General features: G+C 38.6%; 1 protein-coding gene across 12 annotated transcripts in view; it reads right to left on the minus strand.

The window, feature by feature from the left end:
- Positions 1-15,257, minus strand: part of Mark3 (microtubule affinity regulating kinase 3) — a 119,578-nt gene that overhangs the window by 56,652 nt on the left and 47,669 nt on the right. For 7 of the 12 annotated variants that reach the window (XM_074067090.1, XM_074067087.1, XM_074067092.1 and 4 more), the window contains exon 2: positions 13,812-14,003. In XM_074067090.1, the coding sequence (XP_073923191.1) occupies positions 13,812-14,003 (192 nt within the window). Of the gene's footprint in view, positions 1-3,699; positions 3,757-13,811; positions 14,004-15,257 lie in introns of those variants that run through there. The other 5 variants (XM_074067097.1, XM_074067094.1, XM_074067093.1 and 2 more) reach the window with 3 other exon arrangements.

The following is a 15,257-nucleotide window of genomic DNA, read 5'->3' on the forward strand; positions in this document are numbered from 1 at the left end:
AGAAAGAGGTAAATATATCCCCAAACAGTATTAAAAAAAAAAAAAAAGCACTAGGATACATGATGGAAATAAGTACAGCTTCTATTTATGTGCAATGCTCACGTTTGAAAAAGGAAAAAAATCAGTTTTACTAATATTTACTAAATGAACCTCAATCAGCATTTGGCAGGCTCATTACGTACTGCATAAAAATGATTTATACTGGGTTGGGGTATAGCCTAGTGATAGAGCACACGCATAGCACAGGTAAGGCCCTGAATTTTATCCCCAGCACAAAATAATTTTCTTTTTCCTATAGACTATGAATATCCAAAATGGGGGACTATTTTAGTTTCCTTTACCTATTAAGGGTTACTAATGACCTCAACTGTGGGTTTTATCTATGGATATTTGCCACATTATAAATAAAAACAGAGAAATTGTAAAAATAAGCAATTAACCATTCATTTCAAAATAACAGTAAGCCCATTTCATTAACATGTTTTAACAAAACTTTCATGGGTTTCTGCACTTAATATGTTATGATACATGTCACATGTCCTCTGGAAAATTCCATTCTCCATTTGTGACCAAGAGTAAAAAAAAGCAAATGTTTAAACAGTATTAGAGAACAAAATTATTTTAGAAAAGCTTCTGGGGTCCTACCAAACCATACGCTGGTAATAGCCACCCCTATGCACATTGTGTGTTTGTTTTGTTTTTCTTTTTGGCAGGACTGAGGTTTAAATTCAGGGCTTCATGTTTGCAAAGCAGCCACTCTACCACTTGAGCCATACCTCCAGCTCATTTTGCTCTGGTAATTTTTGGAGATGGGATCTTGTGAACTATTTAGCAGGGCTGGCCTCGATCCTCAATCCTCCTGATCTCAGCCTTCCAAGAAGCTAGGATTATAGGGTTGAGCCACCAGCTAATACTAAACTTTAAAAAAAAAATGCTTATAACTGGGTCTAAAGCCTCCACCTTCTCATGTTATCCATTCCTCATAGACCTGTTAACCTTCAGAGGAGCTACAGAGAATACTACAGCAAAGGCACCTATGATTCTGACCCCAGTGATGAGGCAAATCAGAAATGGAAAATGAATAACATATGTGCTTGAAAAAAAGTAGTCAGAATTCTTAATGGAAAGTACACTAATAAGAAAAAAGAAAATATTGGCTGTTGGAATAGGCAAACGCTGATTACTTATGCATATCTTAATTGGGGGGAGCTTGTCTTATTCATCTTTACAGCCTAGCACACTGCACAGGCACATCACTCAATGTTTGTTAAGTTGATCCAAGGCCTTGAGCACTCAGCATCAGCATGGAAACATATATTAGATAGGACAGTGAAGAAACAGGGTTTCTGGTGTCTTAACAGATAGCAATGTGGCTTTTAAGTTTTTACATTATTTTAAAATTTAATTAATTCATTTTCTTCAAACCCTATTTTTGTAAGTAATTTTATGTTGTATTCTTGGATCTCCCAATTGCAAAGAAACCCCCTTAGCTAGACTGTTCTTTTCTGGTCACAATTCTGTTTTCATCCTCTTTGGGCCAAACAGGGTTAGCCCTGTTGCTCTTCCTTCTGATCTTTTGAGACCTGGTTTCTAGGTTCATGACTGGACTCACAATTACTAGTTATTTCTAGTTATGCACAATATCCTCCTATTTTAAAGACGACTGTTAAAAAAAAAAAAAAACTTCAAATATGTTGGATTCGGTTTCCAAACTACAGAAAACAATCATTCTATCAAAGTCATGGTATTCCCAGAGTGAAACACTATCATTTAACATGATGAATGTATGTGAACCAATGATGCCTAAAGGTGAAGTTCTTAATCCCCATTTTTTCCCTGCTCCCTGCTAGAATGACTCAACCACCAAATTAACCTAGGCCCAGATCTGGAGCCTGGAGAACTGAGACAGGTGAGATTCTTAGGTCACTAAGAGAAGACAACTGTGAGACATTATTGTTTCAGTGCCTCAGACTGGAGAGGAAACTACCCATTCTCATTCCCATAGTTGTAGATGGTATAAGGTGGGGGATAAAAGGGTCACAGCAAAAGCCAATGGGGTTTATAGGTGAGAAAAAAGTGTGCATGCCACTTGCCACGTAAAGTTCTGGGAATTCCATTTGTCTACCGATGCCAGAAACAAAGCAGAAAATTACAAAATAGGGATAAAGACAGCTCTTGCAAGAGAAGAGCTTCCCCACACAACTCAACAGAATAGGCCCAGCAGCCTTGGAGAAAAATGTTTATTTTGTACTTCCTTCAAGTTTCCTGACTTTGAAAGGTGTTAAAGCATCCACAGCTACTAAAAGAGCAGGTGCAAAACAAACAAACAAAAACCTCCAAGTTCCTTAAGGGGACAGAACAGCCTAAGGAATGGTGTATTAGTCTACTCAGGGTGCTATGACGAAATACACCCTGACAAATAGACTAGGTGGCTTAAACAACAAAAATTTATTTTTTCACAAATCTGGAATTTGAAAGTCCATGATCAAGGTACCAACAGGGTTGGTTCTGAAAAGGGATTCCTGCCTTGCAGACAGTTTCTGTCTCACTATGTCCTCAATCTCACTGTGTCCTCACACAGAGGAGAAAGCCAATTCTATGGTGTTTCTTTTAATAAAGATACAAATCCTATTGATACATGGCTCAAACTTCTTTAAAGACTCTATTACCAAACACAGTAACACTGTAAGTCAGGGCTTTAATATACAAATGTGGAGGATATGATTCAGTCCATGGTAGCTGAAGACCAAGCCAAACAACAACATCTGGTTACAAAATAAAACTTCAAATTAAAACTTAAATGACACATAACATGCAAGAATGTCACAAGCATAAAGTAAAAGCAATAGATACAAAGTAATAATCTGCACGATTTCATTAGTACAATGTTTAAAAGCCAGGCATTTCAGTAGAGTTTATTTTTATTTAATTTTTTTGGTTGTACTGGGGTTTGAACTCAGGACTTCACACTTGCTAGGCAGGAACTCTATCACTTTAGACACTCCACTGCCCGTTTTTTTTTTTTTTTGGGGGGGGGGATGGGGTGGGTAATTTTGAACTATTTCCCCCAGGTGGCTTCAAACCTCGACTCTCCTGATCTTTGCCTCCTGAGTAGCTAGGATTACAGGTGTGAGCCATGATCACTTAACAGTTTTGTTTTTTTTTTTAAGTCATTGATGCTTTTAAAAAGTCAAGAGTTAATACCTAAACAGGAATACAAGCAAGTTATTATAGGTAAGAAAATAAAACCCAAAGAATCAGTTTAAAAAATTAAAAGTAGCCATCTTAAGAAACTAGGAAATGGGGACATCTAGAACACTACTATTTTTTTGCAACAAGTCTAGATTCTTTAAACTGTGTAGAACAGAACTTGAGTAAAAATTACTAAATGACAAGTTTTTCCATAACCACAGTAAAGATGTTTGGTTAAAGATGGCATACTCATCATATGCATCTCTCTCTTCTCTCACCTGAAAGGTCACTGAAGTATAAAGACATATTGACAAAGAGAATGGAAAAGATGCCACTAGTAGACAAACGACTTCAAACAATTTCTAGGAAGATAAGCTTAAAGTGCTCCAGGAAGCAGAAACTTAACTGTCCAGAGAAAATAACTCTGTTGTGTAGTATATAGAAGATGACAGTGGAAAGGCTAATGCTCCTCTCAGTCATCTTGAGCTAAGTCCAGCACTCACTCACCAATGAACAACACACAGAATACTTTCAATTTCCTTCCTTGGGCTCCATTCTGAAAAACTAACAGAGAGAGAAAAAAAAAATCACAGGACAAATGAGAAAAGCCTATGATATTTCATAACACCATCTTTCATGTATGTGATGTTAAGGGAAAATACCAGAAACTATTAACCTTCTTCTTTCAAGACAGGTACAACAGGGCACCAGTAGCTCACATCTATAATCCTAGGGAGGCTGAGATAGGGAGAATAAGAATCTCAGATTGAGGCCAGCCCAGGAAAATAGTTTGTGAGAGACCACCATCTCCAAAAAATAGCCAGAGAAAAATGGACTGAGCTTTGTCTGACTCAAGTGGTAGAACGCCTGCTTTGGCCCTGAGTTCAAACCCCAGTCCCACCAAAAAATTAAAATAAAGAGAGAGAGGTATAGTAAATTTTTATCATTGACAGTAACATTCTATGAAGTTGCTGTGAACCCAACTTAGTGAATACTAAACTGGTGCTTCTAGGGGAAAACACAAGGTCTGTGATGAAAATGCAACCCTTTGATTATATTTTCACCAACTGATCAATATACAACATGTTTTTGTTTTGTTTTGTTTTGGATTTTTTTTGAGACAGTCTCACTATCTAGCCAGGTTAACCTTGTATTCATGATCCTCCTGCCTCAGTATCTAAGACCTGGTTTTGTTTTATGGGAGTATCTCTTTAAAGACTTTCTATACTGTATTTGTTGGTCAACAAAATTCACAGCTCACAGCATCATAACTTATGTCTGAGTGAAGCTTAACTGACATATGCATTTCCTCTGCAAGGCACATCACAGCCTGGCACTAAGGACTAGACAGCACCCTCAGCACTATGACTGGGAATGGCATTAAGCAGGAAAATTAGCAACAAAAATCCATAAAAATGGGGAAAAATATAGCACTAAATAGATAGTAAAAAAGGCATTTTCTCACAGTATGAAGGCTGAAACAAAAAGGCAGTATCACCTTGCTGGCCTTGAGCTGAAGATGTGTACATTTTTTCACAGCTGTGTATGTTCAGAAATTATTGCTGGATTGTGAGGGATGATTTTGGGGTGAAAAGTAACTTTTACTGAGTAGATAAATTTACAAATATGAAATTCACAAAAAATGAAGACTGTTCTAAAGCAGATGGTGGTAATGATTGCACAGCAATGTGAATGTATATAATGTTACTAAACTATATGCTTAAAAAATGGTTAGGAGGCACTCAGTTAAACCCTCAGTAATGCCAAAAAAAAAAAAAAATTAAAAATTGTGTATCTTTTGTTATGTATACTTTACCACAAAATTTTTTTCCAGAGCCAAGCATGGTGTTGCAAGGTTGTAATCCCAGCTGCATGGAAGGTATAAATACATACAGTGATGTCCAGTTCAGCCCAGGCAAAACTTGACAGCCTTATTTGAAAAATTAACTAAAGCAAAAAGAGTTGGGTTTGTGGCTCAAGTGGTGGAGCACCTGCCTACCAAGTACAAAGCCCTGAGTTCATCCCTAATACCACTCTGAAAAGGAAAAAAAAAAAAAAAATTCCAGTCCCCGTGTGGTACATTTGTAATTCCAGCACTCAGCACAGGCAGGAAGATCATGAGTTTGAGGTCAGCTGGGACTGGGACCTTGTCTCAAAAAAGAAACATATGTGGAGTGGCTCAGTGGTAGAGTGCCTGCCTAGCAAGCAAGCATGAGGCCTGCAGTTCAAAAACCAGTATCATTAACAAACACACTAAAAAACAAAAACAACACAAGTTTTCCCATGTGTGTAATGCAATAATTGTTAATTTGTAGAAACCGAGTTTGCATGGTAAACTCAGGCTGTACCTCAGGCTGTAGCAAAATCATGCTAATCAGCGGATACCTTTGAGTTGTATCTGCTAATACTAATTTTTCAGTCGAAGCAAACTGTTCTGAGGATTAACTTTTTGTCAGTCTCTGAATAGCTGTTTTGAATAGAAATTCAATTAATCACTGACTCTTCTACCTCAGGAAACTACTACCTACCTGCTGAGTTTTGGCATAGCATCAAAGAGCAAAATCAACAATAATCTAAACAGTATTAAGAAACTCCTCTCTTTCTAGCCACGTATTTCTTCATACACTTCAGCCAACACAACTTACCCAAGTAGTTTGAATGCAAAGGAAATATTAAGAACCTAACTTATTAAACCAGACAGAAAAGAGACTTGCAAAAAAATTCAAACAATATCATTCTTCAATTTGTTTTGGAAAAGTTGTTTCTCACAAAAAATGTTTTATAATAACATGCAGTAGAACTGTGATTATATTTTAAGTTTCTTAATGTTACCTTCTAGTATAGTAAATATCAATAGCAACAACCTATACACAAATGAAGGCACCTGGAAGTTTTTAAAAAATTTTTTCTTTTATTCATATGTGCATACGTTTGGGTCATTTCTTCCCCCCCCTGCCCCGTCCCCCAGTCCCCTCGTTACCAGGCAGGAACTATTTTGCCCTTATCTCTAATTTTGTTGGAGAGACAGTATAAGCAATAATAGGAAGGACCAAGGGTTTTTGCTAGTTGAGATAAGGACAGCTATAAAGGGGGTTGACTCGCATTGCTTTCCTGTACATGTGTGTTACCTTCTAAATTAATTCTTCTTGAACTAACCTTTTCTCTAGTTCCTGGTCCCCTTCTCCTATTGGCCTCTGTCGCTTTAAAGTATCTGCATTAGTTTCTCTGCATTGAGGGCAACAAATGCAATCTAGTTTTATGGGTATCTTACCTATCCTCAGACCTCCTTAGTGTGCTCTCACTTTATCATGTGATCAAAGTCCAATCCCCTTGTTGTGTTTGCCCTTGATCTGATGTCCGAATATGAGGGAGAAAGCACTTGGAAGTTTAAAGGAGTTTTGAGACAGAAAAGTTTGAGAACTGTTTTTATCAATAGCATTGCACATAACTATCAAAATGGATGGATAATTATGATGATCATGAAGCAACCCTGAAAACTACTTAAAATTCAGAGGGGGAAAAAAACTAAGATTCAAGATCATGACCAAAAATATGTGGAAAAAACATGCATATGACAATGGCATACATACAAAAATGAAAATGGCATTCAAAATGTTATGACTGTGGGGTTTTTTTCTCTTTATTCCTGTGAAGCCCATCAAAAAACTGAGTAAAATATATAACCACTTATTTGAAGGCTCAAGAAGTTTAGCATACCCCAGGATCACAGTTTTATCTTTCTTATAATTGACAAAAAAATTATTTAGTATTTACCATTAGAGGCTGAGAGAAATGAGGTTCAAGACCTAATCCTCCCGCCCTCCTCTCTGGAGTGTCCTATATATACTATAGGCACAAGTCACAAAGGAGAAGAGATTAGGATCCATCCAGTGAAATGCAGAGGACTGACAGTAACAGGACATAGAAGTGAAGGTACAAGTTGAAAAGACAACAAAGAGAAAGTTGTGTCAATAATTTTGTTAACAGAGTGAACGGAGAGCCCAGGAAACTATATGGAGAGACAATGTGATCTGTCCAGCACCACTGGGAAAAGGCCCCAGACTCAGAGGCTTCAAGTATAAGAAAGGCTGGGCTAACCACAGGTCAAAAGTTACAGAGAATGTTTGCAGCATTAACCCCACCAATAACCACTGGTTCTTAAGAGGCTAGAAACTTATTCTGTGGAAAAAGACAAGGCTTTGGACTCAAGGTCAATGGTCCTACCAGGTAATAGGAGTGAACCATGGAGATGAAAAGAGAGAATTGAGTGACAAGACTGCCACCACAGACTGGGACAAGCAGCTGTCTGCCACCCCCACTCCAGGCAGAAAAGAGGATTCTTACCTGGATAAACCAAATGTTCCCAGAGAAAGACCTAAACATAGATATCTGGGATTCCCCCATAACAGTACCAAATAACTCCCAATAGGCAGCAAGCTCAGTGGCCACATGCCCTGTACATGCAAACACAGTTTCAAAGTATCTTTGTAGGGCTCCACCTTAAAACGCAGACAAACCACAACCAAAGATGAGAGAGGGGAGAGGGGAAAGAGAAAAGGAGAGATTTTTTTTGCACAGAGCAAAAACTACTTTATAAAGTGGGGGTGGGGGAGCCTTTATTATCCTCAGGGAGTCAACAAAATAAATGGAATTCCATGATTCCAGAACTGGACGCTACAAAAGCAGTAACAAACAGATGAAAATCAGCAGAGAAGACAGACCTGGGGTATAAGGGTCATATCCTCACACGCCCCACAGAAAAATTACAAGATAAAATTAAAGACAATTTCCTGAAACTAAAAATAAAACACATTAAAAAAAAAAAAAAAAAAAACAACAAAAAAAACCAAGGCTCCATTCAAGAGTTCCAGTCTCTGATAAGTAAGAATTTCAGGGTGTAGTTCAGTGATAAGAGTGCTTCCCTAGCATGAACAAGGTCCTGGTTTCAAACCATGGCACTGCAAAAAACAAAAACAAAAAGAGAGAGAGAGAGAGAGAGAGAGAGAGAGAGAGAGAGAGAGAGAGAGAGAGTGTGTGTGTGTGTGTGTGTGTGTCTCTAGGAGACAAGAGATTCTCCACAAATGAAACACAAAAACTCATACTGAAATGATCTGATAAGCACTGAGAACAATGAATGAAGACCTTGCTGTGAAATTTCTAAAAACAGAGGATAAATTTCCAGGAAGGAGAAAAAAAGTTCCATCCTGAAGCCACCTAATGGTTATACTCCATCTGCGATTACCAATCTCTGAAAACATTCTGTGACCTCAATGTCGAGCTTCCCAGATCTCTAACCAACTCCTACTTTTTCCTGCTTGCTCTGTGCAATATTCTAACCACTGTCTGGCACAGTAGGATCCATTGATCCCACCACCTTCTTGTGGTCCACCTCTTCCCTCAAGTTCCCACTTCTTGAATCCATAATTTCATTATAAACATGCCCATGTTTATGTTTCTTGCTCCTTCCTCCATTTCTTTCTCGCTGTTTTTTTTTTCTTTGTGCTACTGGGCTTGAACTCATGGCCTTCACCTCGAGCCACTCCACCAGCCCAATTTTTTGTAATAGTGTTTTTCAAGATAGGGTCTCACCAACTATTTGCCCTGACTGGCTTTGAACTGCAATCCTCCTAATCTCTGCCTCCTGAATAGCTAAGATTACAGGTATGAGCTACCAGTGCCTGGCCATTTCTCATTTTTATGTGACAAAATCACAACTCTGCAACTGTCCTGTCTACAGTCAGTCAACTGCCTGTGTCTGGAGAATGACATGCACACAGCTAACTCTGCTAACTTTCATCCATGGTCACCAACCTCAGGGAAGCCTGGAGGCTGCCTGACAATATACTGTATTTCTCTAGTGTATTCACTCTTCTGTTTGGTAATTATTTTACCCATCTTGGATCTCTAATGCTATTTCATCAAAACTCACAGTCTTAGCTGATGATCTGGTTTTATATTTTACAAAAAAAAAAAAAAAAAAAAGAGAGAGAAAGAAAAACCTGCACTCAGAAAATAATTTCTACAAGCTCCCACCAGCATAAGGAACCCCTTACCTGCACCTAAATCAGACCTCTTGCCATCCTCCTGTTTCTATGGAAGGACTGTCCCTGTTATCTAAGACCAATGCCTCCACCATCCCCTTTCACCGCCCCCCCACTATCTCTTCATGATACCACTGCCCCCCTTTTTGTTAAGATTATTCCCATTAGCACAGAAACATCGCTTTGTAGCAACCATCCTATTTTTCTATGCCTTAGAAAGACCTATCTTGCTGTCCCTAATTTCTACTTTTTGGTTTTTAGACAGGGTCTCACTATGTAGCTCAGGCTGGCCTTGAACTAACATCCTCCTGCTTCATGGGTGCTAGGATAACAGGCATACACTATACCCAGACTCTATTAATTCTCTCTTAAACTAATATATTACACACTATGGATAGATACTCCAAGATATTTGGATCAATTTGCAGTAAATAATAGAAACTAAGGAAGTTTAAAAAAAAAAAAAGACAACTATTAATCCTTAACAAAATTTTTACAAATTATATAACAAAAATAAGGTCAGTCATGGTAGCCCAATCTCAGGCATGATGGCCTATACTTCCAGCTACCTGCAAGGCAGAGGCAGGAGGTTAATGAGTTTGAGGCCAGCCTGGGCAAAGGTGGGGGCAAAACTGTCTCACAAACAAAATAAAAACAAAAGGGCTGGGGATAGAGCTCAAGTGGTAGAATGCTTGTCTAGCATGCACAAGACTCTGGAGATTGATCCCCAGAATCCCTGGCCCCCTTAAAAATGCTTAGAGTGGTTCTACTCATAACTGCCAAGTCCTGGAAACTCAAATGTACCTCAGTGGGGGAGTCGAAACAAACTGTGGTCCAGCCATACAACAGAATTCTCAGCAATAAGAAGGAACTATCCAAATATACAACCACCAACATGAATTTCAAAGACATGATGCTGAGTGAGAATGTGATCCCATCACATATGGGATCACATACTGTATGATCCCATCTCCATATTAAAAAAAAAAATACCACTATGGGGATAGAGAATAGACAGGTGGTTACTGGAGGTTATGGCAGGGAAGGGGCAGCTATGAAGGGCCAGTGTGGAGGAATTTTTTGGAGTATGTTACGATGATGGCAACATATCTATACATATGCTAAATTTCATAGAATTGAACACCAAAATAAAAAATATGTGTAATTTTAGCTAGGCATGGGTACACATACCTATAATCCCAGCACTTGGGAAGCAGAGGAGGGAAGGGCTTGAGTTCAACTACACCCTGGGCTACAAAGATTCTGTCTCAAAAAATCAAACTAAGCCAGGTGCCAGTGCCTCACCCCTGTAATCCTAGCTACTTGGGAGGTAGAGATCAGTCAGGAGGATTGTCATGGTTTGAGGTTCCAGACAAATAGTTTGAGAGACCCTACCTTGAAAAAAACCCAACACAAGAAAGGGCTGGTGGAGCGGCTCAAGTGGTAGAACACCTGCCTAGAAACTGTGAGGCCCTCAGTTCAAACCCTAATACTGCCAAAAACAAACTCAAACAGCACCGAAAGTCCTCCAAAATAACCAGAGGAAAAAGGATTGGAGAAGTGACTCAAGCAGGGGAGAACCTGCCTAGCAAGTGTGAGGCCCTAAGATCAAAACCCCAGTACTGCCAAAAAAAAAAAAAAAGAAAAAAGAAAGAGGGAGGGTGACTTAACCACACCAACAGCAAGATACCACCCCCTCAACCAAAAAAAAGAAAAAGATGGAAATAATTTGCTACATAAAAACTTAAAACTTCTCCAAAGCAAAAGACACCAAAAGCCAGGCAAAATGGGATCTACCTATAATCCCAAACACTCAGAAGTTAGAGGCAGGATGATGGTGAGTTGCAAGCCAGCCTAGGCTATACAGTGATGCAGGCAGCTTGAGCTACATAATGAGGCCTTGTCTCAAAAACAAAACGAAAGGCATCATAAACAGTTTAAAGTGGTACCAATCTACAAAAAGAAAAAAAAAAATCACAAACTATACAATAGATCAGACTGAAATGTAAGATTTTAATTATGAACATAAAAAAATGGATAAAGGATGTAATCAGGAAACATTTAAAAAATGAGTCAAGGCTGGAGGCATGGCTCAAGGGGTAGAAAACCTGCCTAGTAAGCACAAGGCCCTGAGTTCAAACCCCAGTACTGGGGGAAAAAAAAGAATCAGAGGCTTGAGGCATAGCTTAGAGGCTTGAGATGGGCTGCAAAGCACTGAGTTCAAACCCCAGTGTCACTGAAAACTATAAATGATGAAAATATCATACATCTAAGTAATTATCAGGGAAAAGCAACTTTGTTTTTATTACTTTTGCCCATCAGTTATGGTTTAAATGTTTGTTCCCTCTCAAACCCATGCTGAAATTTAACTGCCTTTAGGCCAAAACAATGAAGAGAACAGATTCAGCTGTCATCACAGGAGAGGGGTTCAATATAAAAGGAGGAATGCAGTCCTTTCATCTTGGACTTCTCAGCTTCCAGAACTGTCGAGAAATTTTTTTTCTGTTCTGTTTTTTGTTACTACTGGGGTTTGAACTCAGGGCCTCTAGCTTGCTAGACAAATAGGTGCTCTACCACTTAAAGGCATGCCCAACTCTTTTTTCTTTATAAAATATCATCTGATATTTTGCTGTAGTGGCAAAAGAGGACTAAGATGATAAGACAAAAGGTGTCTATACACTATAGCAAGGGTGTATGAAAATGGACAAACATTTGCATTGGTAGGATAAAAAGTAGGTACCAGCTTTTTGGTTTTCTTTTAAACTGATTTAGCAATATCTGTTATAATGTTAAATATTCACCCACTTTAATCTAGGACTTTCATTTTTATAACTTTGTCTTACAGTAACATTCTTAACAAAAGCACACAAAATGAAGGACTGTTTACTACAGATCTGTTTGTAACAGCAAAAACAAACAAAAAACAAAAAAACCCAAGCAACCCCTATCCTTACTATGGTGCCACTGTACACTGAAAACGATGATGCAACCTTTAACTGAATGTGAGATCTATAGGTGACAAGACCCAGATAACGTGGCCAGGATACATCACCACAGTGTCCTGTATGTGTCTCTTTTTATTAAATAAAAAATTAATGTCTATATTAAAAACTGGAATATATACCAAATTGCTAAAAATGATCATATTTAAAGAGGGAAATTTCAAACTTTCTACGTAACAAGTATCTATAATGTTCACATATAGGATTCTGAGTCATACCTTCAACAGGGGGAAAAAACCAAGAGTAAAATGATTCAAAGTTTTTAAAACCTGAGAAAATTTTTAAAATATGCCACTATGGAGGTCATAGGCAAGCACTTTGGAAAACCTACTAGTAAGTAAACACGGTAGGCTAGACTCCAGAGGACAGGGTTGAGTAACCACAAAGGATTGGAAGATTAGTGGGAACTAACTTAGAGACTCTATTCCTGTTTTCTTTTTTTTTTTTTTGGAAGTGGGAAGTGGGGCTTGAACGAGACTTAGTGCTTCCTAGGCAGACACTCCACCACTTGAGCCTCCAGCCAAGGCTTTTATTTCTTATCTTAAAAAAACTTTGGTCAATGCTGGACACTGGTGGCTCATGCCTGCAACCCTAGCAACTCAGGAGGCAGAGATCAGGAAAATCTCGGTTTGAAGCCAGGCTGGGAAAATAGTTTGAGAGACCCTATCTCAAAAATACCCATCACACATACACACACCACAAAGAGCTGGTGGAGTGGCTCAAGGTATAGGTCCTGAGTCCAAACCCCAGTACTGCCAAAAAAAAAAAAAAAAAAGCTTTGGTTGGCTGGGTAGCTCATGCCTGTAATTTTAGCTACTTGGGAGACAGAGATCAGGAGGATCGTGGTTCAAAGCTGACCCAGGGCAAATAGTTCTCAAGACTCTATCTGGAAAATACCCAACACAAAAATGGGCTGGTAGAGTGCCTCAAGTAATAGAGCGCCTCCCTTGCAAGCGCTGAGTTCAAGACCCTGAGTTCAAACCCCAACGCCACCAAAAAAACAAAAGCAACCACAAAAAGTGGGATGGCTCTGCCTACTTTCAGACTCCAAAAACAATCCAGGCATCTCCACAAGGAATCTCTGGTTGCTACTGTAAGATTCCAGTACAGATCAATGTTTCCCAACCTTCTTCAAGTCGCAGCACACACAAAACCAGGAATACATAGGGCACATGGTAGTAAACAGGATACTTTTTCCTGCAGCAGCAGCCCTGGGCCTGGTAAGCTGTGGACATCAATGCCACAGCATACATGTCATGTAGTGTTGGCACATAAATCAAGAGAGTGTGGCATTAGGAGAACATTCATTTTAAAAGTTTCCCTCAATCATATTATTATAATCACTTAACAAATAATAATTAAGACCACAACAGACACCTTTCAGACAGGGGGAGACAAGACAATTCCAATACAATGTAATGGAAAAGCAAAAGAAATCCCAGGTAACTATCATGTGTCATGCTATTTTAAAAAATTCAGTTAGTTTAGAAATAACCCCAAATACATACATTCTTTTCCTCTTTTCACCGAAATCAACATGACAAGCACTACAACAGAAATAAACACAAATATTTACCTCTCTGCCTGTAAGGATGTGTCTTGCCAATTTCACTTTTGCAAAGTTCCCCTTGCCGATTGTTTTCAACAGTCTGTAGTTTCCGATGTGAGGTTGTTCATCTGCACAGGAAGCTATGGAGTTTCTACACCGAGCTCCAGAGCGCCCAGTGCGGGAGGTAACTTCTTGCCTCCCATCTCCATGTGAGGTGTGCTACAAGATAATATACACAAAGACAAGGAAATGAGAACATGCAGTGCTTGCCAAGTTTTAAGAGCTTCTAGTTGAAGAAACAAAACATTAAGGCTTTAATTTTAATCTTAAGGTATCTAGCAGTTCAAAGAAACTTAACCACATGATATAAATTTACAAGGAAAACAAGAAAATGCTAGAAGAAAAATACCAAATTTTGCAATTCAATAGGATCTACAGAGTCACACAGTATCCAATCCAATTTATGATTTTTTTAACTTCACATGGTGCTATAAATCAATACACATTCAGTAGAAACTGTACTTCCAATTTTGAGTTGCTACTTTTCTGAGGTTACTGACCCACAGCAGCATGACACACTCAGAGCACTCCCAGTCAGCCATGATAGGGAGTAAACAACCAAGACTCATACAGCAACACTGTGCTGCCAGCAGTTTTCCGATACAGATACTCAATTAAATTATATGCAATAGTCAACACTTTCTCATGAAGTAGGCTTCTGTTAGGTTACTGTGCCAAAGTGTAGGCTAACGTAAATATTCTAAGCACACTTAAGGTAAGCTAGACTAAGTTATGACATTTCGTAGGGTAGAGTTGTATTAAGTTCATTTTCAACTTAAGACAGGTTTACTAGTACGTAACCCATCATAAATTGAGGAACATCTGTATTCTGAATATGCTGCTGTCGTGTAAAGTACAAAAAGACTGTCTTCTGGTCACACAGAGTTTAACTTTTCTACATGCTAGCAACTGCATGTGCACATCTAATCCTCACCAAAGCCTGTGAAGCAGAAAGCACTGTCACAATTCATCAGATGATAGGACCACATAAACATAACTGCTTAGTGAGAAATTTAAAGAGAATCAGTATTTGCAGTTTCTTTCCACACTTTTGCTTTTTGGTGTTTTTGTTACAGAGTTTCCCTATATAGCTCAGCTGCCCTTGAACTTACAATCCTCCTGCCTCAGTTTCCAGAGTATTGGGATGCATGGGCCACCACATCCAGGGCTTACATACTAGTTCTTAAAATTCTGTCCTATTTAGAAGAGCCACAGATTATAATTCATTATAAATGTAACCAGTAGATACAAATTAAGACATTCCTTAGACATACACATAAAAATCTTTTAATTTTGTTTTAATGTAATAAATACAGTCCCAAAATTGTTTTGCCTCTGAGTATAAGGAGAGAGCCAACCTGAAATGTGAGAGGCCTACTGTTGGTTTGAATATGAAATGGTTCCCAAGGCTCA

This window comes from Castor canadensis, chromosome 3, assembly GCF_047511655.1.
Source record: "Castor canadensis chromosome 3, mCasCan1.hap1v2, whole genome shotgun sequence".
NCBI classification, from domain to species: domain Eukaryota; kingdom Metazoa; phylum Chordata; class Mammalia; order Rodentia; family Castoridae; genus Castor; species Castor canadensis.